Consider the following 26535-nt stretch of genomic DNA (forward strand, 5'->3'; position numbering starts at 1 on the left):
GAGTCTGCCTGTCCCTGTGGTCCCTCCCAGTCTGCCTCCTGGGTTCTGAGAGAAAAATCTAGCACTGGTCCTGTTTCTGCTAGCAACCTTGTTCTTCTAACTTGTCCCTCAGTTTCCTTATCTGTGAAATAGGATGATCCATTGTCACAGGACTTCTGGATAAGTACTACAAGCATCTCCTGGCTGGATGGTGACCAGGAATTAATGACTTTGTTGACCTTAACAAGTGGGGGAAAGGATACATCAGCCAGAGGGTAGACACAGTCAGGCATGGTGTGTCACACACCTGTCATTTTAGCATTCAGGAGCTGAGGCAAGAGGGTCAGGAGTTGGAAGATTGCCTGAGGTATAGTGTGAGATATTTATCTCCAAAAAAGGGGGCTGAATGGCCGAGAGCTCTTACTGCTCTTGCAGAAGAGGTTTGGTTCCCAGCACCCACATCAGGTAGCTCATAGTCTCCTTAGCCAATTCCAACACCCTCTTCTAGCCTTAATGAGTATATAAATGTATGCAGTGCATATGAAACACACACACACACACACACACACACACACACAATTTAAAAAGTGAAAGGCCTGAGGCCTGACGATGTAGCTCCATGGTAGAGCGCTACCTGTCCCAGTGCTGCAAAAAGAGAAGCCAGAGTAAACCCTACAGTCTGGTGTTAGCTGTCCTGTAACGCTCATAAAGCCAGGGTGAACGGATCTTTCTCCCCACCCCCTCGATCTCTTCCTCTCCCCCACCCCGCCCCTTGCTCTCACTCTGTCTCTGATAGTGTTTCTAGCCTGAAACTCCTATGAAGCTGAGGATTACCTTGAATTTCTGATCCTCCTGCCTCCACTTTCTTAGGAGGATTACATCCACCTTCTGGAGTGCTGGGATTACAGCACGCACCACCAGGCTGGGTTATGCAGTGCTGTCCATTAGACCCAGGGTTTCATGAACTCTTCGGAAGCATTCCTACTGACTGAACTGTGGCCCCAGACGCTGAGCCTGCCCTGCTTTTCCATTCGTAGTGACATCCTGCCATGACCCAGGGGATGTGGAGCACAGCCGACGCCTCATATCCAGCCTCAAGTTTCCTGTGGGAGCAACTGTGCAGTATATCTGTGACCAGGGTTTTGTGCTCACGGGTAGCGCCATCCTTACTTGCCATGATCGTCAAGCGGGCAGTCCCAAGTGGAGTGACAGGGCCCCCAAGTGTCTCTGTAAGTGTACAGTAGGTAGGAGGGGGAAACCTGTAGTAGGAGAAAAACCTGACACCTTCACTGAATCTGCCTGCCTTGCAGTGGAACAGTTCAAACCATGTCATGGCCTCAGTGCCCCTGAGAATGGTGCCCGCAGCCCTGAGAAGAGGCTCCACCCAGCAGGGGCCACCATTCACTTCTCCTGTGCCCCTGGTTATGTGCTGAAGGGCCAGGCCAGCATCAAATGCGTGCCTGGACACCCCTCACATTGGAGTGATCCTCCACCCATCTGTAGGGCTGGTAAGTGCTACCACTCCCTGAAACATCCCCCCCATCCCCCTGCCTGTGGCCCCTTCCCGTTCTTTGCTAGTCTCTGATTTAACATCACCAAGACAATGCAGGGGTAGGCTCTCCCTGGTCAAATCCTCCCCATGATCAGCCCACTTCTGTGTTCCCTGCATTGATGGTCTGACCCATTAGGCTCACCCACTGCCCTTGGCCCTCCCCTCTTGTTCTAGCTTCTCTGGATGGGTTCTACAACGGCCGTAGCCTGGATGGTGAGTCCCCATGCTTGAGAGCCGGATATATGGTTCCCTGGTTCTTACGGCCCCCAGGCCATGGGTTGCCATAAACGAAAGGCAGAGAAAGAGCAGTTGGACCTATCGGGGCATTGAGTTTCTTATCTACCATAGCCAGCTAATGGGAGCTGGTCTCTGAATGTCTTTAAGAAGGGAGGGGACATAGGCTCCAAGGAATGGGGACAACAACTCTAAGCCAGTCCACCCTTTGCTTTCAGTTGCCAAGGCACCTGCCACCTCCAGTGCCCTGGATGCTGCCCACATGGCAGCTGCCATCTTTCTACCATTGGTGGCCATGGTGTTGCTGGTGGGAGGAGTGTACCTCTATTTCTCCAGGTGAGTCTGGCTTTTCTTCCTTTTCTGCATGCCCGGCTCAACCCCGGCCTGTACTCCTGACTCAAAGGCTCCTCTGTCCCCCACAGACTCCAGGGAAAAAGTCCTCTGCAGCTTCCCGGAACTCATCCTCGCCCCTATAACCGTATCACGGTAGAGTCAGCATTTGACAATCCAACTTATGAGACCGGAGTGAGTATCCATGTTGGCCTAGATACCTCTTCAGGACTCGTTCTTTGACCCCTTGGGTGGGTATACCTCCCCAAGGTCTGCCAAACCTTTCCCCTTTGCCTTGGGAAGGTGGATTCGGGCTCGACGAATCTTCTACAAGTTTCCAACTCCCCGCAGTCTCTTTCCTTTGCAGGAGACGAGAGAATATGAAGTTTCCATCTAGGTGGGAGCAGCCTGGGGATGCACATGCAGTCCTGCATCACAAGCCGGCGGCAGGGCTCCCAGCTCTCTGCTGTCCCTCACCTCCTGTACATACCGCCTGGGAAGAGACACCACCGACCCCTTCCCCGCCTGCAATGCCCACAGTGACCTCTTTTCTTGGCACCACTGCCCACTTAGGGCCCTTCTTTGGATTTGGCGGTGCGTGCCTCAGGTAGAACTGGCGCACATTACCAGAAGCCAACATTCTGCTTCTCTTTTGCCCTGGACCTCCAGCCCTGGAAGTTGCAGGCAGAGAAGGGGCACGTCTTACACATAGCCACCATCCAGCCCTGGCATGCAAGGACTCCAGAAGAGCTGACTTGACAGCAGGGTGCCCCTCACAGGGCCAGCACCAGAGGTAGAGGTCGAAATTGTTCTCAACTATGACCTCTTGGAAGTCCTGGCATACCAACACCAGCCCCTCAGGGAGGTTTTTAGTTCCTCTCTAAAGGCTTAGAATAGGACAGGTAAGCCTTCTGCCCTGTCCTGGGGAGGTGATGACTTTAAGGCATTCTAAAAGGTTCAGGGACTCTATCCCAAGCTCAGGTTGGGCCTCACTGGATACCCATGCTCCACACCAAAGCAGGACACCCTATGGCTCCCTGGCATCCCTCTACCCTGAGGAGGGAAAGCCCTTCCTTGAAATTATCTGGCTGTTACAAATGTCCCTTTTCCCACCTATCCCTCGTCTAAGCCACTTATGATGTTCCCCCTTCCTGCCACTATGTTATGGCAGGTACATTCTGGAGACGAGCAGATGTCCAAGGACCCAGGAATGTGGCACAGAACAGAAGTAAAAAATCCCCAGGAGGAATCTCAGTCTGGACCGAAGGTCACTTTGTACATATGATGTATTATATGGGGTCTGGGCTCCAGCCAGAGAACAATCTTTTATTTCTGTTGTTTCCTTATTAAAATGGTGTTTTGGAAAAAAAAAAGTCAAGCAGTGTGAGTGGTGATTTCTTGGAGGGAGGGGAGGTAGTAGATGAATGTGATGTGGACCTCGGCACACCAAGACCTGCTGGACGTATCAATCAATCATGCCCAGATGTTATGAGAGAAAAAATGTTATATGCGGTTAACTAGGAAACACTGCCCCCAAAGCCATTAGTGCTACAGATGGCAGGTGAGACAAGAGTGGCGAATGCTGCAGGGATGTGGGAACTCAGCAACTCAGGTGCTCCCAGCCCCAAGGTCTCATTTCATCCTTTTTGCCAGGGCTAGAGTCATATGGCAGCCCATTCCCAAGCCCCTATTAGTGCTGCTGGATTGCTGACGAGCCTGAGGTAGCATGCACTGCCCTGTCCACTTTTCCTGTCAAGTGAAGCTCGAGGGATTGGAATCAGAACCGTAGATTGAACCCTTGTACATAAGGCTAGCTTGTCTTGGCCTCAGAAAACATGGAGATGGTGAGCAGGAGGGATGGGCAGCTCAGAGGTCCCTAAGACAGGCTAGAGCCCTGCCCATGGGGTCTTTAAAGGGGCTGCTGAAAGCATGCATGCAAGCAATATTATAAAGACTGAACAGGTTGTCCTTAGGTATTTAGAAATGTGTATATACATACATATATTCACATACGTATGTGACGATTAATTTTAAAAGATGTCATAAATTTGAAAAGGGGCAGGAAAAGAGTATATGGGGGAGTTGGAAGGAGAAAAAGGAAGGGGGAAATGATGTAATTATGTTATAATCTTTAAAAATAGCTGGGTGGTGGTGACACATGCCCTTAATTCCAGCACTCGAGGTAGAGATAAACAGATTTTAAAGTGACTGGCAAGGATATACTTAAATTTGCCCCTACCCTATGTCCCCTAAAGCCTTCTGAGATGAAAGTATCTTCCCAGCAGCAGACAACAGAAAATTACCGCACTTGGAAGCTGTAAAATTCCCGCTAGGATGGGGCTGGGGATTTAGCTCAGTGGTTAGAGCGCTTACCTAGGAAGCGCAAGGCCCTGGGTTCGGTCCCCAGCTCCGAAAAAAAAGAACCAAAAAAAAAAAAAAAAAAAAAAATTCCCGCTAGCCACTGTACAGCCCAAGTCAGGGGTTCCAGTTCATTTATAGTGCAGTGCCTAGATGGACCACAAGAGGTCGCTTCCAAAGGCATTTCCATCCCATCAGCTCTTTCTTGAAGTCCCCTTTAATACGCTGAGCTGGAGCTCTCCAAGGTGGCACCAAGTCCTGCCCCGACTGGGCTGACCTCATCCTCACCCAAAAGAAGGGTGTGTGGAGTGATCTGTACCTCTGGCACCTGTCACTAGAGCCAACTCTCATTCTCCTCACTAGCCTACTGACCGCTCCTGTTTTCAGCTGCAACGGGTGTGTTGATCAAAGCAAAGTCTTTCTCACTGGGCATAGGCCAGTGGCTTACTTCTCTGCACAGTAGTACCTCCAGGCTGACAGCAGCATAGCTATGCTCTGGATAGTAGGGAAGAAGCCAGTGAAAGAGGGCATGTGAGGTTCCAACTTCTGAGGTTATGTAGCATGAAGGAAGCATAAAGCCTGGCCTCTTCCCTTCAGCCCTCTCTGAGACCCACATCATTGTCCTATAGTTGCTAGTCTATTTTTGGGCACAGCGATGGAAGACCAGTCAATTTGCATGGCAATCTCCACTTCCCCCATGACATTATTCTTTCTAGGCACCAAGGGAGGGCCACTGGAGAAATGCAAAGTGTCACTCTCTCTCTCTCTCTCTCTCTCTCTCTCTCTCTCTCTCTCTCTCTCATGCACGCACGCACGCGCGTGCGTGTGTGTGTGTGTGTGTGTGTGTGTGTGCGCGCGTGTGTGTGTGAGAGAGAGAGGCACTAAAACTTCACAGAGCGCTAAAACTTCACACAGATATTTATGTTCTTTTTGATTTACAGTCCTGACTGTCCTAAAGGAGGAGCAACAGTTCCTCAGAGACAGTAAACACGGTGTAGGGACCAAAGTCTGACTTGTGAATCAAGAAATGTTTCCTTTTTAAGGTTTGCTATAAACTCAATATGCAGCCTAAGCAAACTGACGCTCCACTCTGTGTATCTGGAAATGAAGAGTTTCAATCAAATAGTCTCTAAGTCCTTCCCAGTTTTATGGGTCTGAGAATGATGTGTGCAGTAACAGAAAAATGAGTTTAGGGGATGCTAGGCGTAGTAAGTAGTGCACGTTGATCCCAGTAATGGGACCGGAGGCAGAGGCAGATTTCTGTGAGTTCATGGCCAATCTAGTCTACATAGCAAGTTCTAGGCCAGATAGGGCTGCAGAATTTGACTGTTTTAATAGAATGAACGGAAGAAAGGGCAGGACATAGCTACATGTCACCAATGTTAATGCCGAGTGGGGTTCATTCATTCACAATTAGGCAGTGTATCTGTCTACATTGGAAAGTGATAACAACGGGATAACAGCGTACACCCAAAGAGAAGCATGTCTTACTGCTCAGAAGTCGAGGTGAGGGGCTCAAACTACAAATCCCAGTATGCAATACGGTAGCTCTCAAAAGTATCTTTTCCCGGCAAGCTTTTTCCCCAATACATCCTGCAGTACTGTGCGGCGCTTGCACGTGGAACTACAACTCCCACAATCCATGAGTTCCATCGCGATTCTTACTCCCAGAGTGCAATGTGTTCCCGTTCACCCTTTGAACACTGCGCGTTGCAAGATGGGGGTTGAAGTCAGCTGTAGGCAGGTACCTGGGCGTTGTCAGGATTACGGACTGTTTGGGCTTTTGACTTCCTCTTTAAGAGTAGTTCTCAGGGACAGTGGTTAAGAGAGGGTGGTAACAGACAGGTTGAATTACCCTTGGTTCCATCAGGACCCAAGGCAGCAATGCTCCTGCTAAAATTAGGTGCAGATAGTGGAAATTAAGTGGAAACAGCAGCCGTCCAATCTGCCACCAAAAGTGTCTTTTTTTTTTTGTCGCAATTTTTTTTTCTCTTTACCAACATGTCGGCCTAGTCCAGACACACCTGACACTGGAGCCATACAGTTCACTACACCATCCATATGCTGCCTACTAGCTCCATACAACAATCACATACTCCTCCTTGGTTGTGACTGAGAACTCCAAGGGCATGGTAGCCCAAATCTCATTACCAAAATGGCGAAAGGAGAAGCTTTTTTTGTGCAGGCCGCCAGGTACAATACGCCTGCGCGTGAAGCGGGTGTGTTAAGGGACGGGGGTGGCAATCCAACACGCCTGCGCGGGACCAGAGACCGTGGTCTGCACACAAACACCAATGGGTGAAGCCCCTTCAAGTTCCTGCGGCTGCGCCATGACCCCTACGCTCTTTCCCAAGCGCCTAAGCGAGGCCTCAGGTTCCGCCCTTTAATCGTAGTACGCTGGCGCACGGCAGAAAGGCGGTGCTTCTGGGCTCCAGGCGAATGCCAGCGCGGCTGCGCGCTGGGGGGTACCCCATCACCGCGGCTGCGCGGGAGCCAGGCCGCCGGCTGTCACTGCGGTTGCGCGCGGCGAGCGGCGATCCCGGGGCGCCTGCGCGGGTGGCTTTGCGGGCGCTCGCGGTAAGTTTGCGCCAAGTGCGCGGCAGCCGGGACGCAGACGGCAGCGGCGGCGAGAGGCGGAGCCCGGGGACCACCCCCCATCATCCTCCCCAGAGTCACCTCACGAACCACAACCTCACCTAACCTCTCACCCCCCCTCCGGTCCCCCAACCCAGGGATGGCAGCGCCCGCTAGCCTTCCCGGCCGGACCAGCGGTCGCCAGAGCCAGCTTTAGCCTGTGGGCCTAGGCCCCGCCAAGGCCTGACCCCCGGAGCCGAGATCCACTGTGCAACCAGCCGCCGGGCCGGGGCTGAGGGGTTGCTCCCCTCTCACGGCCCGTGGAGAGGACGCTGCCGTCCCAGGGACTGGGGGCCGGGGGGTGGGGGGGAGCCAGGGCGAGGAAGTCGGAAACTGTGTTGGGAAGAGAGAAGGGGACCGGGGGTCAGAAGTGTCCTCTTCCCCTCCTCCCCCCTCCCCCCGGGGCTGGGGGGGCCGGAGCAGAGAGCGCCCAGCCCGGGAGGTGGATGAATGTGGGAGAAAATGGAGACCAAGACGATCGTGTACGACTTGGACACGTCGGGGGGGCTGATGGAGGTAAGAGTGGCCCTCATCCCCTTCTCCCAGTGCCAGGAGGGAACCTCCGCCCCACAAAGCCGGCCCTAAGCTCGAAGCGCCAGAGGGCCGGGAAAAGGGGGGGTTCTTCCTCACCTAGTCTTTCCCTCCCCTCTGCAATTTGGGGGACCGAGCTTAGCTTCTGAGGACGTTTGCAGCAGTTTCACCTACCCGCCGCCCTCGATTCGCTCCCTGAGGCTTCAGCCCACTCCATTTCATTGCACCGGCAGGCCTCCCCACCCCCTTCTTGTCGGCCCCTTTGTGCTTTCCCCCTGCACGTCCGGGTACCAAGCTTCGGGCCTCTCCCGAGCCGGGCTTTGGAGTCCCCCACTGTCCATACAAGGAAGTGGCGAGAAGAGAACCGCGCACCCTCTCCCCATCCCCCTACCCTGATCCTCCCCATTTGGAAGGAGCTTTTCTTGTTGTGCTGCAGGAACGCAGTTAGGGTGGGCTCCCCTTGATTCCGGGGACCGAGAGGTTCTGGAAGCAGCCTGGATGGGAGGAAGAAGGACAAAAGGGGGAAGAGGGGTGGGTGACGGAGGAGCGGCGCCGGTGGGACTACGGGCTGCCCGGGAGCTCCGAATGTGCACACACGCCGTCTGTATGTGTGTGCAGCAAATCCAGGCTCTGCTGGCTCCCCCCAAGACGGACGAGGCAGAAAAGCGGAGTCGGAAGCCGGAGAAGGAGTCCCGGAGAAGCGGCAGGGCCACCAACCACGACAGCTGCGATAGCTGCAAGGAAGGTGGAGATCTCTTGTGCTGTGATCACTGCCCTGCCGCCTTCCATCTCCAGTGCTGGTAAGGGCTGGGGACCCCTTTGGAGCTCCTTGGCAGACCCTACTGGGCACATTCCATCACCAGGCCTGTAGAAATAACGGGAGCTTGCAGCCGCTAGCCGACTCTGTAGTCGTTGATGCGAGCGCCACTGCGCCCCTGGTATTTGCCGGGATCCGGCCAATTTGCGGGAAGGAGCAGCAGCATGTCTTGACCCTGGGATGGGGGTTGGGAGAAGTGAGGTGAGCCCCATCTGAGATTGGTTGTAGATTGGGAGCCGGGACTGAGCGGCTGAGTGCGGCCGGCGGCGGCGGCGGCGGCGGCGGCGACGGGGGAGGAAGGGGAGGAGCTCCAGGTTCAGTGCCGCTTGGCGGCCGCGCGCGCCCGCCGCCCTCAGGGCTGCTGCCTGGCTGGGCTCTCCTTAGGGTTAGTGTGCGGAACCCTCGGCCACCCAGTTTACCCTAGTCCTGACTCAGGCGAGCGGGTGCTTTCGACGGTGCAGGAAATCATGAATGGTGTCTCTCGAGTCCACTTCTCTGCCTCTGTGTTTACAATATGGCGACCTGCCTTTAAATTATATTTTTATTCTCAGCGCCATTTTGGCTGCATATATGATTTGCAAATGTCTCCGGGAGAACGGTGGAGGTAGCCCGTGAGCCCTTTCTGCAGAAGCTCCTTGAGGACCAGGGCTAGGCTCTTGCAGGCTTGATCCCTTTCTCTGCAGCTTGCCCCCTGTTGCCACTCCGGTGCTGCCTCCCTCCTCCCCCTTCCCTCCTCCCTCCCTGCTCTGCTGCTGCCTCTTAGGAAATCGGGCTGGGTTAGACAATTAAAATTGCCCTTGGGCGCCGATTTCTCTTCTCTGCTCTGGATCAACGAGCCCTTTGCTCAAAATTCTTTGCTGCTGGGGCAGGATTGTGTTAGGATTGTGTTTGGTGGCTCCGGAAAGGCTGTTTTAAGGAACTGAGAGCAGGAAAGCTGTGCGCTCTCCCACCCTAACTGAAGGGGGGGCTGGGTTGATCACCCGCTGTGCTGCTTGCTTGATCCTTCTCAGCCGCTCTGCCCAGAGCACTCCAGCAAGAGTTTAAACTGTCTTCTGCCAGAAGACCACTTTGCTGCCCTGCACACAAATCCCACATCTATACTTCGAACACAGAGAGCCTCTTTTTCTGATCAGCAACAGCAGACCTGAGGCTAGTGCTTAGGAGAAGAGGGCTCCCGGGGTCGGGGTGGGGGCTGTTTGTTCCCATTTTGATGGGGAAGGACGGGGTCCTGTCCTTTGTTTTGTGCCGCTCTTTTTAGTTCCTTGTTTTTAAAAAAGTGTATAAGGGCCACTTCCACCTACATTCTGAAATCTCCTGGTTTGTGGAATAGTGCCTGCTGTATTTGTACTAATTGCAGGTTTTATTAGACAGATGACTGATACTGGGCAAATTAGGACTGTGGTCAGAAGTTATGTGGGACATTCCCATTACTGACTCCAAGACACCTTTGCCTATAAAGGCACCCCACCTTGGCTTGTAATGTTCCAGAGACAAAAATTACTATCCTGGAGGAAGCTTTGCTACGGGCCTTTAATGTTTTATTATGAAGTGAGTGGTGCCAGCAGTGAGGGCCTGTAGGTTTTGTTGTTAACCTTTACTTCCTCTAAAGTGTAATCACCTGGAGAAATCCCTCTGGTCCAGTATCTTTTGCTGTTCTTTTCTGTTTGAGATATGTGAGGGTTAAGATGGCCTCACTCTGTAGCCCCGCTTGGCCTTGAGCTCACAATCATCCTCCTGCTTCAGCCTCCAAAGTGTACCTTGTTCTTCCTTCCTGTTCTTGAGCACAGGAGAGATTTGTGCTTGAGTCTGTTGCTTACTTTTGTTGTACTTATTTGATATATTACTAGGACTTTTAAATTTGTTCTCTTCCTTTTTCTTTTTCTGTAATTTTTGAGACAATCTTGCTGTGAAGCCCTGTTTGACTTGACATTGTATTTTCTATAGAGCCCAGGATGACTTCTAACCTGTGCCAGTCATTCTTGCCTGGGTCTCCTGAATGCTGGGATAACAGGTGTGCACCACCATGTCCAGCTATGTATATATGTATAGTTTTTTTTTTTTAATTTTAAGCATTGGCTAATATTACCTCTAGGGTGAAGTGGTTGTTAGTTAAGATTAGTGACTCCTGTTAAGTGAACATTTGATAAACTGTTATCTTTTTTAAAAGTCTCAATAATGTTGAAATTATTAAAAGTCTGAAGCATCTTAAGAGCATTTGGTACACAATCATGAGGAACAGAGTTTGGATTTCAGTACCCACACAGCAACCTGGGTTGCCCGACATATCCATTATCTCCAGCTTGGGCAGGGAGCAGAGGCAGGATTATTGGCACTTAACTAGCTTCTAACCTTGTTGAGATCTGGTCAGTCCAGGTCATAGCTTAGCTGAGAAAACACCCAGGATTAGGGAGAAACCCTGCCTCTCTAAGGCAGAGAGTAATGGGAGGACACACGTACTCACACACATGGATACATAGTTTACTTTTGTTTGTGGGGTGACGTGGAGCACAAGTGGAAGTCAGAACAGGAGTGGGCTTTCTCCACTGTGGTGGTTCCTAGGGATTGGGCTCAGGATGTCAGGCTGTCCTGTTTGGTAGTAAGTACCTTTACCTCCTGAGCCATCTTACTCCTAAAATAAATAAACCTTTATATTAAAACACATCAACAAAAATCAAACTGAGGCATGGAGAAAGTGGGTTATCTTTGTCTAAGGCTGGGCTTTTTAACTCTAAAGCTGAACCATGAGCCTTCTAATAGATGAGGGTAGAGCTTGTCAAGACTGTTTTTTTGTTTGTTTGTTTTGTTTTTTATGAGTACACTGTAGCTGTCTTCAGACACACCAGAAGAGGGCACCAGATCCCATTACAGATGGTTGTGAGCCACCATGTGGTTGCTGGGAATTGAACTCAGGACCTCTGGAAGAGCAGCCAGTGCTCCTAATCACTGAGCCATCTCTCCAGCCTGCTTGTCAAGCTTTAACTATGGTTTTTGCTCTAGCTGGAAGGAGAGTGAGGGAAGGGTGTCTGTCTGGTTGTTGGTGAGATTGAGGCTTGCTCACACTAAGCATGTCACTGACTGTTTCCCTGCTTTTTCCTGAGACCATGAGTGGTAATCAGAGACTGGAGAACAGTAGTTACTGAGGTAGGATTTGTTTACTTCATCAGTTCTCCCCGAAGGTGTCAGTACTGAATGTACCATTGGCTTAGCTGAATTAGTCTCTAAGTCACAAAGCATTCTAAGTTTGGTGAAAGGGCAGGAAGCCATCTTTTAAATGAGAATCCCCTAGATGCTTTCATTTTATAAGTGAGGATTTCCCCCACTTTTCTGTATTTTAAGCCACAGTCTCTCCAGCAAAATTGAAATACTAATTCAGCCAGGGTTGTGTGGTCAAGCAGTTAATATGTGAGAGATCTTGATTCCTGGGTGTGTTTTCAATAGTTTCCTGTTCTTGCTTCCTTGTGTGGGGTAAGGTTAAGTGCAGCTGTGTCCTTCCTTTAGAACTTGCTGAGATACATTACTGAGATATGTGTAGTAATCACACTGTCCCTTATGCACAGAGTGTATGAGAATGAGGGAAGCTCTGTAAGACAACTGGGTATATGTTTGTTGCCTGTAATCCCAGCCTTCTAAAGGGAGAGGCTAGAACAGTGAAATTCCAAGCTTGCTTGGTCTGTGTGAAAAAAACACAACCAACCAAACAAAAGGCCCCTTGTCTGGATTTTTGCCATTCTGCTTTGTGGTAATCAGTATATATCAGAATGTCCCTGAAGTGGCTCTCTGGGTGGGATGGTACTGGGAATTGAACCTTGGTAGGGCCTGGGTAATCTGCCTCAGTTTCCCAACTAGACAAGATTATAAGCCTGAAATACCAAGCCTAGACAGAAGTGGTTACTAGGCAAACTAGTCTTGGGCTTAAGACACAACACTAAACCAACCATTCCATTTCCTTACTGGAGGAAAGGACTGCTCACGTCTTGCTTTTGTCCTGCCTTTTCTCTCAGGGATCAGTGTACTGTGGAAAATCATTCTGGTTATGGTCTTTCTGGGTTTTCGGTTATTATTCTCTGTGTTAGGAAATGAGTTGTGAGGTATCATAACCTCAGCAGGTTATGATAGTAGGTTACTAAGCCTGGCCCTGATGAACTGGAAGGCTTTCAAGTGTTTGCTGGTGACCCTGACCCTTGTCATCACAGTGTTGTATAAGGTTTCTCTACATAGATTGATCTATAGAAATCTGTTAAAAAGTAGGATAACTGGGTTGGAAGAGATGGCTCAGGAGATATGAGTACTGGCTGCTTTTCCAGAGGACCAGAGTTCAATTCTCAGCAACCATATGGTGGCTCACAACCATCTATAACTAGTTTTAGGAGATCGGATGCCCTCTTCTAGCTTCTGTGGGCACCAAGAACACATATAGGCATGCGTAGTACATATAGGCAAAGCGCACATGAAATATAATTTGTTTCATTTTTTTGAGATAGGGTTTCTCTAAGCAACCTTAGGCTGTTCTGGAACTCACTCTGTAGGTCACACTGGCCTTGAGCTCAGAGATCTGCCTGCCTCTGCCTCCCAAGTGTGGGGATTAAAGGCGAGTACCACCAATGCCTGGCTTAATTTTTAATCTTAAAAAAAAAAATGTAGGCTAACTGGTAGAGCTCTAGTTGTTTATCCATCTTCTGTTTGAGTTGGGAAGGATTGTTGTCACTGATGAGTGACTTCCACAGAGGAAGAGTAATGAGGTGACTAGAAAGTGGCTGGTTTCTCTCAACTTTTCATGGAATTTTGCTCTAAGCAGACAACCAAAATGGTCTGATTGAGAAGTGCATCCACCTTGGCAGATCTCAGCGTGGTCCCTTCCTGTCAGACAGATTTCTGTAGCATTTGCCTCCGAGTGTTATATTTGGAATTGTTGGCCGGCTTTCCTCTCTCTGGTGTTGGCAGCAAGATCCAAAATGAGGTTTTCGAAGAATAAGAGTGAAAAGGTCTCTGTGCACAGGCAAAACTGAGCTCAGCATGGAGTTTTGCGTGTTTAATTTCCAGTGAGTCATAACAAAGGTTTCACACAAAAGCATCTAGAAGTTTCCATCTTGAAAAAGATCTTTTGCTCTAAACTTAAAAGAATTTTCTGCTTTTGTTATGTTTGGCTCATTGGACTAATAGCCAACCAGTGAGTTTAAAAGTACATGGAGGCGTTCTTGTTTCTTTTTCTTTTTTTTCCTTTTCTTTTTTTCGGAGCTGGGGACCGAACCCAGGGCCTTGCGCTTACTAGGCAAGCGCTCTTCCACTGAGCCAAATCCCCAACCCGGCGTTCTTGTTTCTTATCTCATGAATTTGTTTTTGGCATCCTAAGACCTGAAGGACTGCAGGTGACAATGAGTCCTTTCTCTCACTCTCCTGGGAACTAAGACTATCTCACAATCAATAAACCTACGTTGTTTTTTTAGTATTTTGTTTACTCATCTATTGTAATGAACTAGGATCTAGTGTTTATAGCCATTCACTTAAAAATGGAGAGTCCAACGTTAGCTCTGCTTTCTGACTTACTGTGGGGCTTGGCTGTAAAGTCTTAGATGAGTGAGTACAAAAGACAAAGAACGCTCATCATTTAAAATATTAGAATAGGGGGAGGGGAGATGGGGTGGCTCAGCAGTTAAAACACTTGCTGTGTTGACAAGAAGAATCAAGTTCTGGTCCCCTATACCCACATAAATGGCAGGTGATTGTGGTAGGCTACCTGTAATTCAGTCTAGGAAAATCAGATGCAAGATCCCTAGAGCGAGCTGGCTAGTCAGCCAGCTTTGGTGAATTTGACAGAAGACCCTGCCTCAAAGAAAAAGGTGGAAGAGGAATCAAGGAAGGTTCCTAAGATCAAACTCCAGTCTCCACCTGCAAACTCATCTGCACGCACACAATTCAAATAAGGAGAGACAGGAGACTCAGCACAAGTTTAAGACAAGACTAGTCTTATATAGTGAAACCCTGTCCAATAATGGGGGTTGGGGTGTGAACATTAATGGTTGATCTCTTCAGTACCGCTGGAGCAGATTAATATTTATTTCACTGCCAGAGGCTATATTTCTCTGCCCCCCCATACCCCCTTCCTCTTCTCCTTAGACTACTTAAGATTGAAATATTTGCAACTCCAAATTTATCTTTCTTGCTTACCACTTTTTTTTTCGGAGCTGGGGACCAAACCCAGGGCCTTGTGCTTCCTAGGTAAGCGCTCTATCACTGAGCTAAATCCCCAGCCCCACTTACCACATTGTTAATCTGATCCTTCCACAGTTATTTGTGCTGTTCTTTTTGTTCCTGGCAATAAATGCTTTTTATGCTAAAAAAAAAAAAAAAAAAAAAAAAGAACACTGGTATGTCTTCAAGAGACAACAATGTGTATCTCCAGCCCCAGGGGCTACAATGCCCTTTTCTGGCCTCTGACATCAGGCATGCACATGGCATTCAAACATACATGCCTACATGCCGGCCAACCCCAAACACATTAATATTCTTAATTCAAAACAAATCAGGTGTACTTTTAAAATAATAATTTTGGTGTATTTGTGGCTCAAATGGTTTGAGCTTAAAAAAGCAGGTATGTTAAAGTAGTACAGGGGTAAGTTGTCTGTGATGTGACAGGTTGTGTTGTCTTCTGATGTCGGAATCAATCCTAGGGCCTTTCCCCTAGTCAAGTACTTTATTACTTACTATATCCTAGCCCAGGTGCTGGGTTTTGTTTGTTTTGTTTTTGAGACCAGGCTACTCTATATAGGCAATGCTGGCCAATAATTCAACATTCTTTTGCTTTAGTGTGGACATGGACACCTGAAACCATTCCTGACTAGATGGAGGGTTTTGTGCAAATTGGTGGCTCTGTTGTAGTTTTAGCTTTGTTTTGTTCTTTTAATTTGGGACCTATTCTGAAATTACCATACTTAATGAAAGGTGGTGTGCCCTTACCCACCCCCTGTTGTTCTTCAAAGGGTCTCACAGTACATTACAGTTGTGCTCCACTAACACACCATATCTTCTGACTTTGTAAGTGACTTGTATTTTTTCTAGACATAATATGTATTTAGATAAACCTTAATTTAAATCTGGAGATAAGATTCATATTGCATGGTATAAATTCTTAGGTGTACCTCCAGTAGTGTTGATTTGGGATGTTGTTTTTAAGACTTTTCAAGGGAGTGCATGCTGACTTGTCTATAGCACAGAAAAGAGATTCAGTAGTCAGCGCTGAGAAGAGCCTCAGGTCTTGGACACCTAGAACTCCCATGCTAGAAAGGTGAAAGTGGCGGGATAACCAGTCTAAGGCCAGCCTGGGCTACAAAGCCATGGGAAGGGATAGGTGAGAGGTAGATGCACTACTGCTATGTACTGAATGAACCTCACTTCTGAATGAAGTATGAGTGATAGGTAAAACTACTCTAAGGGAGTCATGGTTTTCAAGTTCTTCCCTGTAGCATTTAGCAGCACTTAACAGTATTGGTTCCACTGTACACATAGACGTACAAGTTTTGTTACCTATATGCCAGTTGCTGGATGTCTGGGTTGTTTTTCTTTTTTTTGCTTTTATAAAGAATGAGGCTTAGAATATTCAGGCACAAGGTTTTTTTGATTGGGTTGGTTCGTTTGGTTTTTTTGTTGTTGTCGTCATTGTTTGTTTATGATTTTGGTTGTTCGAAACAATATTTGGCCGTGAGTGTCCTGGAACTCGATCTCTAGACAAGGCAAGTTGGCCTCAAACTCAGATCCTCCTGCCTCTGCCTTGGGAGTGCTGGGATTAAAGGTCCAGCTAGTATACGTTTTTTGTGTGTAGATGGTTTCATTTCTTTTGAATGTGTACCTAGAAGTGGAGTTGTTGGGTCTCGTGCTAACTCATGTTTAACCGTCAGAGGAAATGCTGGGCAGCTTTACCAAGGGGCACCATTTTACTTTCCCAGAAGCAATACACGAGATTTTGTTTTCCACATCCTTCATAATATTCGTCATCATCTGTCTTTGTTAAGGCTATCCTAGGAGGGTATCAAGTTTTAATATGAGTTTCCTTAATAACTAATGACACTAACCATCTTTTTATGGACTTGCTATACATATGTCTATACCAAATCCCTGTCCTTATTTGCTGTTGGACATTTTTGAAACAGAGAACTAGAGTTGCAGACAGTTGTGAGCTACCATGTGAGTACTGGGACTTGAACTTGGGTCCTCTAGAAGTAGTTAGCAGCCAATGCTCTTAACTGCTGAACCATTTCTCTAGCCACCGCCACCACCACCAACTCCTCCTCTTTATTTTTTTAATTGAATTTTTTTTTTTTTTTCAAAAAAACTTGGCAAGACTGGGGAAGAAATTCAAGACCTTACACTCTATCACCTAGTTACATCCCAGCTGTTATTGTTACTGTTAACATTATTTATTGGACTATAAGAGATGCACGTTCTTTTTCAGATGTGTGATTTGCAAATGTTCTCTCATTGTGTTGGGTGTTTCTTTGCTCCCCTTATTGCTTTTCTTTATGTGTATGTGTGTGTGTCCAGGTGCCCAAGGAAGTCAGAAGAGGGCTTTGCTTGGGTCCTTGGGAGCTAGAGTGAAAGAGGGGTGTGTGTGTGTGTGTGTGTGTGTGTGTGTGTGTGTATTTGAACAGGGAGGCAGGGTTATTATACTCAGCTAAATATGGAGGTAGGGTTATTACATATAGATATATAAATATCAAGGAGGCAGGTTCAGCTAATCTCAGCAGAAACAGTCTTCGGACTATAAACAATCTTAGAAAAATACAGTGGACATTTTCTGTACAAACTTTGAACATTTACACTTAGAGCAGAGGAAAGTTTTGCTGTCCCTCTGAGCTTTACCCTGGGAAGACTTTATCACTCTCGTGGCTGAGGCATTGGGTCCTTAACATGGCTGTGCTCGTGTCAGCAAGTGCATACTCAGAACTTCACTCTGTCATCTATGCAACACACATGTGAGGGGAGAGAACCAGTTATATCGCCCCCAGGACAGAGTCTCTTCATGTGGCCCTAGGTGTCCTGGAATTCAGAGATCTGCCTGCTTCTGCCTCCCAAGTGCTGGGATTAAAGGCATGCTGCACCACCATATGGCTTAGATAACCAGTTCTTGTGGTTGCCTTCTGACCTCCATGCACGTGCACCCCACAAAAAAATACATACACACACTAAATAAATGTGTACATGTGTTTGTTTTGTTTGTTTGTGGGTTTTTTTTAAAGATTTTATTTATTTATTATATGTATGTGTGTGAGTATACTATCACTGTCTTCAGACACACCAGAAGAGGGCATCAGATCCCATTACAGATGGTTGTGAGTCACCATGTGGTTGCTGGGAATTGAACTCGGGACTTCTGGAAGAGCAATCAGTGCTCTTAACCACTGAGCCACCTCTCTAGCCCTGGTTCTGATTTTTAAAACAAGTCTCTCTTCCTCTCCCTCTCCCTCTCCCTCTCCCTCTCCCTCTCCCTCTCCCTCTCCCTCCCTCTCTCAGCACACTTAAAAGGGGGGACTATAATCTCAACACTTGGGAGAAGGCAGAGGCATGAGGATCAGCATGCCAGGTGGTTCCTGCCTACATGAGACTTTAGCCTTAAACAAAAGACAAACAAAAGGATAGTGAAATAGAGAAGAAATCAGAGAATCTTTGCCTAAAGGTTTTATGTAGTTCATAGAATCAGGAGAATTTTTGCTACCTTGACATGACATCCTTTTAAAAGAAATGACCTACATCTTTTTCTTCTGCAAGTAACAAAATAATAGGAAATGGATGGTACTTAATGTGTGCTTTTGATTATGGGTGAGAGTGTTAAAATCCATCTGTGAACTTGGTTGTTTCTCTAGTGTATGCACATTTCCTTGGATATGTGGTTAAATGGGCTTCTAGCCGCTTTTACAGTGACTAGTACAAGCTTCTTAAAACCAGTATTAGGTTTTTGTTTTGTTTTATTTAATTAAGGGAGGGGAGGGGTGACTTTCAACACCTTGTGTAGAAGTTAGGATACAACCACCATACAGGTCATAGGTATCAAACTCAGGTTATCAGGCTTGATGGCCCAAGCCTTCTGCCTACCAAGCCACTTCTCCAGCCCTAGTAGTCTTGTTTTAAGGTGCCAGAATTCCAAACCAACAGAAAGGAAACAGGCTTTCCCAAACAACACACACACACGCACGCACGCACGCACGCACGCACGCACATGCACGCGTGCGCGCTCTACCTTTGACTTAACAGCGAGGGGGTACACCACAATCAGCTAACTGCATTAGCATTCACCACAGGTGGCACTTATAAGAACACTTCTACATAATGCTAGCCTCCCAAGAGACAACAGACAGGAGTACAACTGTCACCTTGCCAGTTTCCTGAAAGAGGAGGACATTGTATTCAGTACAAGTCTTAGACCACATTTCAGAAAGGCACTTTGGTGTTGCTGATTGTCACCATGCCCAGGACACACGCACAGGTCACTTGTTGACTATTTTCCCATGACTTACAAGCTGTTAAGAATGAGATGATGTCTGTTTTCCTGCCTGCTATTTCCGGTTATCAAAATCCCTGTCTTTTAAAGGCTGAGGTTATTTTGAAATCTAGGTCTCAGCAAATGAGAACAAAGATAAGGTTTTAGCACATCTCTACGGTAGGAAAAGCTGAGGAATGAGGTAGGAGAAATTATTGATTTTAATCCATCAGTAAGGAGCTGAAGTCACTACTGTGTAGAACAGCCGTTACATCCACAGTAGCAAATTCCAAGTACAGCTTGTAGACTGTACTTTCCCAAGTAAAGAAACACTTAATCCGCTCTTAGACTTCCTCCTCCATTTGCTGTTGCACTGAATGAACGTTCACTGAAGGACTAAACTCGAGACCTACTGCCCTTTCCTCCTTGCTCCTGCATGATTGCAAGTGAGAGGCATGCAAAATAATCGCTGATGGGTATAAGTGTATTTTAAAAGGTGTCTAGTTGGGGTTGGGGATTTAGCTCAGTGGTAGAGCGCTTGCCTAGAAAGCGCAAGGCCCTGGGTTCGGTCCCCAGCTCTGAAAAAAAGAAAAAAAAAGAAAAAAGAAAAAGAAGAAGAAAGAAAAAAAAAGGTGTCTAGTTACTCTCCCCGCAGCCAGCTCCCAGATGAATGAGACTGAGACTGTTAGTTTTATTTAATCAAACTTTACCTCACAATACCTGGGTAGTAATTGATCTATTTTTATTCTCTAAAATAATTTGGCTACCTCCCAGCCAGAATCCCTGAGATGTTTGTATTTTAGTATTGGTCTGGTTCTCTGAGCTTCGGGTGTCTCAGCTCATGGTGTCTCTCCCAGACCCATTCCTCATGGCTGAACCACCCCTTCTTTTTGTGTCTCTCCCCCTTGCCTAGTTGGTGGAAGTACCACCCTATTCTCTCTTCTGCCCAGCCATTGGCTGATCAGCTTTTATTGATAAGGCAGAGAATAAATGGTGAACATTATTTACATAAACTTGACATGGGAGGTGTTTGGAATAAGCATTATAATGCCATTTCCAAATTGCAACAGATTGGTTGGCAGAGAAATCAGCATTTTAAAAACAAGAATAATCGCTGGGGATTTAGCTCAGTGGTAGAGCGCTTACCTAGGAAGCGCAAGGCCCTGGGTTCGGTCCCCAGCTCCGGAAAAAAAAGAACCAAAAAAAAAAAAAAAGAGCACTGACTGCTCTTCCAGAAGACCCGAGTTCAATTCCCACAACCACATGGTGGCTCACAACCATCTGTAATGGGATCTGATGCCCTCTTCTGGTGTGTCTGAAGCGGCAACAGTGTATCCACACACACAAAATAAATCTTTAAAAAAATGTTTTAAAAAGCTAATCTTTACACTGTGCATAGTAACAATATACTTGCAGGTAGGGGACAGAAATGCTATGTAGTTTATGCTGTAGAGATGTATCTTAATTTATGCAAATGTGGCCGTGTTTCCTCCAGCAACATTTGTTTTCCTAGACATTGGTCACTATGGTAGTTAATTCCACCATGACCACCACCCCCCTTTTTTTTTTTCCTGAAAAATTATATGGAATATCTTCTAGAAATGTTTCCTAGTTTTGGTTTTTTTGTTTTTTGTTTTTTGTTTTTTTTTTCAGAGCTGGGGACTGAACCCAGGGCCTTGCATTTGCTAGGCAAGTGCTCTACCTCTGAGCTAAATCCCCAACCCCTTGTTTCCTGGTTTTGAGAGCGTGAAATAGCAATGAGGTTCTAGCCAGCTGGAGAGCACCAGAACCTAACACTAGTCTTTCCCTGATGTGCTCTGCATGCAGTTCCTTTGAAACCAGCATGAATGAGTGAGAGAAGATTCTCCATGGGTTTGATTTTTAACCACAGCCATAAGACCTCACTTAACTCCAGGCCATGCAGGAGGACCTCTCAGAATTACTAACAAGCTTAAGTTCTAGGTAGAACCCAGATTATAGCCACACCAGCATTCCTGAATTACAGATTTTCACTCAGTTCTGATCCACACAAAGATGTTGAATATTATTTTTCTCCTGTCTTCTTTGTGAAAAGCAGAGAAGCTAATACAATACAGAGGACTTGGGGTGAGATGGGATGAGGTCCTGTGTTTTATATATAATCAGGTAACAGGGACCCACCTGCCCTTGCTTTTCTCTCCACCACTCATGAGCTTCTGTAAATGCTTAGAAAATTCCCACTTCTCTGAACCATAGCTAGAATTCTACTGATCCCCTTTTGGAAACATTAGCAGGAAACTTAATGGTGAACTTTTTCAATAGAAAATAATCGGGGTTGGGGACTTAGCTCAGTGGTAGAGCGCTTGCCTAGCAAGCACAAGGCCCTGGGTTCGGTCCCCAGCTCCGAAAAAAAAAAAAAAAAAAAGAAAGGGAAAAAAAAAAGAAAATAATCAGTTACTGGTTTATGAAAATTAATCCATTAACCTCACTAAACGTGTCTTGGAAAGAGCATCCTCTTACATGATTGTAAGGAGACTTCTGTCACTGATTTGCTTTGTCTGTCACTTAATGACTACTTATTCCTTCCTCTGTGGCCCTAGTTTCACCTAGCATAGTCATTCCTTTCCTACTGATAAAGGGAACTGGCTAATTCTATTATATCAGACAGCTGTGTGTCAGGAGAATATATACAGTTTAAGGTAAATAACTCATTTTAGCATAGAGCAAGCTTATATGCTTGCTTCATTACTTAAGTTTGTATATGCACAAATTGCCCAAAAGTGGGCCAAAGGGAAAAACCATGGCTCTATCTCTGAGAAATGTGTTGAACTTCTAAGTAGGTCACTGGAGGTGTAACTGGAAGAATTTGGAGGCCCAAGTCAGCACTTAGCTGTGGCATCAAACCATGACAGCACAGCTTGACAGCAAGTCGAGAGATTACTCCCGTCCTAAGGGATGGGAAGCTTTCAGATTTAGTAGGACTGGGGATAGGGAGAGGTTGGAAGTAAAGGGGGGGAGGGAACGAGCCTGACACTATAGGGCCTTCCTCCTCTGCCAAAGGATGGTAAAGGAAGCAGAAATCTCTTTAATTTCAAGTAGGAACGTACTGCCTAAACTAAGTTAGGGTGTGTGTGTGTGTGTGTGTGTGTGTGTGTGTGTGTGTGTGTGTCTATGTGTCTATGCACACATGCCAAGGCAGGAGGATTGCTACAAGTTTGGGGCCAGCCAAGGCTATATGTATAGTGAGACCTTGTAGGGAAAAAAAAAGGAAAGGAAAAACACATTGTTAGTATTTTTAGCTTTTTAGGCCTTGGTAGAATTTTACATCCATTATTAATACCTGGCCCAGATTTCTGAGTTGTTTTTGTAATAAGAGTATATGATAGCTCACAACAGAAATCTAGTACTTAGGAAGCTGAGGTGAGAGGATCACAAGTTCAAGGCCAACCTGGGCTACCGTGAGACTCTATCTCAATCAAAATAAAACAAAAAATTTGACAAAACAGTACTCGGTTTTGGTTTTCCACACCTCTGAGACACTTAAGGAATATATAGTTGTTCTTTCTGACAGTAAACTGTTTTCCAGGGGTGTCAGAAAACTACTGCTGAGGTCAAGATGCTGAGCCTTCCCAAGTTAGGTAGGCTGCAGCGCCACTGGGAGATAAAGAATAAAGTCCCCTTTACCGATGCTGCCGCAGTCCATCTATTGGAAGAAGTGAGAATTGCAGAACAGCCAGGCTGGTGATGACCCAGCCTGTGGTACTGGACCCGTCCTGTAGCAAAGGCAGCAGAGACAAACACTGGCAGGCCTCTAGTACTCCCTGCTGCCTCCTCCCTTCCTGCACTAATTTGTAGTGTTCCTCTCCAGGTGCCCTCCGCTAGGAGGATGCCAGCTCTGCACAGAAGACAATAGAACTTGGGGCACAGCTAGTTGCTTGGAAGGATTGCGTGTCTGCAGAAGTGACGCAGCTCGCTAACATTCTCAATGGGGCATTTGTGGTTGCCTGGCACCCCTTGGTTTCCTTGTTAACACTGTCACTGGGGCTTTGCATTTGTACTTTTATGTACTTTGTGGCATTCGCTGTATTTGAGTGAGTGGTTAGGCTAAAGTAAAGAATCATTATTCTGGCACCCCATGACACTTTTCTCTCTGTATCTTTCAAGCTAGCCATTTTCTTTGCCTTGGAAGTCCAGGCCATATTTGAAGATAAAAGCTATTGCCCACACAGGTGTCCAGAAGAGGCTTGCTGGTTTTGCTGACACTTAAATTTTATTAAATGTTGTTCCCTTAAAGTATGTAGTATTACACTTAGATATATATTTATGATTTTTTTTGTTTTATTTAATATTTTTTAAGATAGCTGGGCGGTAGCGGCACATGCCTTTAATCCCAGCACTCAAGAGGCAGAGGCAGGTAGAGCTCTGAGTTCAAGGACAGCCAGAGAAACCCTGTGTTAAAAAACAAAACAAAAAATTAGTTGGGCACAGTTACATACACTTTCAATCCCAGCTCTCAGAGTACAGAAGCAGGAGACCTCTGTAAGTTGGAGGGTAGCCAGGCCTGCATCGTGAGACCCTGGCTCAAAAAAAAAAAAAAAAAAAAGTATTGGTAATTGTGTGTGGTATATATGAGCACATGCCATGTCACATACCTGGGAACTGGAGGACAGCTTTGACAAGCTAATTTCTGTCCTTCCATTGTGCATTCTGAGAATGGAACTCGGATGGTCAGTATCATATTTCAAGAGCTTTTACTCTAAGCCATCTCACAGGCTCAGATGTGTGTGTGTGTGTGTGTGTGTGTGTGTGTGTGTGTGTGTGTGTATGGGTTTGTTTTGTTTTTAAACTTTACCTACTGACTCTTAGCTCTTTCAGGATATACCTGGTTTAAGTTTATTAAAAAGCATATTTTCTTTCCCTTTTTAAAGATCAAAAAAAAGTTTACGTTTATTTATGTGTATGAATGAGTGTTTTGCCTGTGTGTCTATCTGTGTGCCACAAATGCGTTTGGTGCCTGTGGATACTAGAAGGGGTCAGATCCCCTGGAACAGAGTTATAGATAGTTGTAAGCCACCATATAGGTATTGGGAACCAAACCTGGGTCCTGTACAGAGGCAGTAAGTACTCGAGCTGTCTTTCTAGATTTCAAAGGCTTATTTTTAGAAAGATCTAGAAGTCCTTGTATAGTGATGCTGTCTGCTGTGAGGTTGAAATAAGATTGTGGTTCTGTCAGCAATCATTGTGCCCCTCCTTTTAGGCATGGTGCCAGTTTTTAAGCTAGCCTAGGGCAGCAGCATCAGTCTGAAAGAGGAAACCTGTTGTAAGCATGCATTGTCCTATCTGTTGGCCTTCACAGTGCTGCTAAATGTAATTAGGGGATGTTAATCTGGTAGTAGGCCTCAAATGGATAGATGAGACTCATGAACTATGAAATTAGAAAAATGCTGAGTGCCGTGTCTCACACCAAAACAAGGCAGGGTGTAGATACACTGTGGGGAGCCCTCAGATCCTTTTCTGGGTCTGCCACTTTATTTCAACTGAAATTGTTATAAATGGCTTAGAGAGCTTTAATCTTGGAGATTGATAGTTTCTGACAGAAGGGACCCTACCGGCTCACGTGACTGACCTCTTTACAAGCTCAGGAGAGAGAGGTTCTTGGTCTGTTGTATATAGATAGTGTTTGTATAGTTAGTGTCTCTGAGAAGTATTTGTGTTAAATAGTTTATCAATCCACAGAGAAAATGGGATGTTCTTCTTGAATATTTCCATCTGTTTTTTCTTTTATTCTATGATATACCAACACCTTTGGTTAAGTGAGATTTTTCATTGTTTTTTGGCTGCCATTGACCAGTTTTATGTCACTGTTACTTGGATAGTTACAGGCCACACATTAGTCATCCCACTTTTCTTTTTTTTTTTTTTCCCCTTAATGTCTAGATCTGAACACCATTTTTTAAAAATCTGCCTATTGTAATACAAAGAAAGGATCTCTGAGGTAGAAGTCTTTCTGCTTCACTGTCTCTCTCTCTCTCTCCCCTTTGTTCTTATGTTCCCCTCCCCCCTCCCTTCCAGTTCGATATTGAAAAGCTGCTTGTGCTGGGTGGATGGCTAGTGTAGTGCTACGGAGCAACAGGTCCCACTGGTGGTGACTAGTCTGAAGGAGATGTCAATGTTGTACAGGTTCATGTATGTTAATAGGCCAGGGAAATGCATGTAGTTAGACTCAGATCAATGACACTGGCATAGGACTTGAAATAGATGCTTTTAATTAGAGAGCCAAGAACCGTGACAGCTACTAACATCTTCCATTTGTGGTGGTGAGAAAAAGCCTCATTAGAGAAGGAAAGGCATTCTAAATTAAAACTGGACTCCATTCTTTGGCTGTACGTTGGGATCATCTGGCAATGGACTTTGAATCTTACAGAAGTCCACCAGTATAAGTATCAAAGTGACCCAGTGAGGGATGTCTGTAGTTTTCTGTTTGGCTCCAAACACTGACCAATCCAGAACTTGTCATCAGTAGTGGAGATGGCTTGTTTGAATTTGCTTGTGGGAGGCACGCCGCAGAGATTGGCTTTAAGAATTGTTTTAGCAGGGTGTTAGGGCACAGTCTTTAGAGCACCTGGTAGGTAAAGACAGGTAGATCTGTGTAGCTTCCAGGCTAATCTGATCTATATAGTGAGTTCTAGGGGAGCCAGGGCTTCATGGTTGAGACCCTGTCTCAAAAAAAGTTTTTGTCTTGAAAGAGTAATATCCATAGTAGACTTTCAAATCCATTGGTGTATTACAGAATTAATAATAATGTATTGGGTTTCTCTGGCATCACAGAAAGCTGCACCAATATCAAAGGCCTGTCTTTTAGTTGGATATGCCATCTATGAATATGCAGAATATATGAACACATTTGTAGAGGTTAAAAGTCAACCTCTGGGGGTGGGGATTTAGCTCAGTGGTAGAGCGCTTGCCTAGCAAGCGCAAGGCCCTGGGTTCGGTCCCCAACTCCGAAAAAAAGAAAAAGAAAAAAAAAAAAAGTCAACCTCTGGCTGTTTTTCTTCATGAACAATCTGTCTTAGTGTTTGAGACAGGGCTGCTCATTGGCCTAAGGCTGAGATCACATGTGTGCACACCCAGGCTGGTTCATGCCTGTGCAGGAAGTACTTTACCAAGTGAGTTTTCTCCCAAACTCCTGGTATTATTTTAAAGCCAGAAAATGAAGTAGTGGTCCTTGCTCTATTAGCTAAAGACTTAACAGTTTTCCAAGACAAGCCATCCCAGGTACAGAAGATAGCTGTTATGACATTAAACTTACTAGTGCATGGATGGTTGTCAGGAGGAATCAGAGTTGAGATGCTGTAGTACTCCAGACACCCACCTAGGAAAGAAAACTTTGCCATCTTTAAAGGGTCACTGGCTGAATTACCATTTACTGAGTAAGTATGAATGATGAAAGAAAAGAGTGTGCTGTTCATTGAAATAACAAATGTTTGGTGTGGGTCTATATGTAATAACTGATTTGTAGTTGAGTAAGTGTGGTATTACTGGTACCTTTTTCTTTTTTTTCTTTTTTTTCAGAGCTTGGGAGCAAACCCAGGGCCTTGCACTTGCTAGGCAAGCGCTCTACCACTGAGCTAAATCCCCAACCCTGGGTACCTT

The 26535-nt window shown here is 46.3% G+C and overlaps 2 protein-coding genes across 11 annotated transcripts in view; both read left to right on the top strand.

Annotated features, from left to right (window-relative positions):
- The window catches only part of Sez6 (seizure related 6 homolog), a 49669-nt gene extending 46201 nt beyond the window's left edge, over window positions 1-3468 (top strand). The window contains exons 12-17 of one of the 7 annotated variants that reach the window (XM_006246954.5): window positions 1017-1208; window positions 1290-1487; window positions 1706-1744; window positions 1984-2101; window positions 2188-2290; window positions 2463-3468. In XM_006246954.5, the coding sequence (XP_006247016.1) occupies window positions 1017-1208; window positions 1290-1487; window positions 1706-1744; window positions 1984-2101; window positions 2188-2290; window positions 2463-2492 (680 nt within the window). In that variant the 3' untranslated portion in view covers window positions 2493-3468. Of the gene's footprint in view, window positions 1-1016; window positions 1209-1289; window positions 1488-1705; window positions 1745-1983; window positions 2102-2187 lie in introns of all 7 variants that reach the window. The other 6 variants (XM_006246953.5, NM_001105754.2, XM_063268377.1 and 3 more) reach the window with 6 other exon arrangements.
- A 1813-nt stretch (window positions 3469-5281) lies between these two features.
- Phf12 (PHD finger protein 12) overlaps window positions 5282-26535 on the top strand; it is a 48533-nt gene continuing 27279 nt past the window's right edge. For 2 of the 4 annotated variants that reach the window (XM_063269041.1, XM_063269042.1), the window contains exons 1-2: window positions 5282-7603; window positions 8237-8418. In XM_063269041.1, coding sequence (XP_063125111.1) covers window positions 7538-7603; window positions 8237-8418 — 248 coding nt within the window. In that variant the 5' untranslated portion in view covers window positions 5282-7537. Of the gene's footprint in view, window positions 7604-8236; window positions 8419-26535 lie in introns of those variants that run through there. The other 2 variants (NM_001013117.2, XM_039085997.2) reach the window with 2 other exon arrangements.

This window comes from Rattus norvegicus, chromosome 10 (assembly GCF_036323735.1).
Source record: "Rattus norvegicus strain BN/NHsdMcwi chromosome 10, GRCr8, whole genome shotgun sequence".
NCBI lineage: Eukaryota > Metazoa > Chordata > Mammalia > Rodentia > Muridae > Rattus > Rattus norvegicus.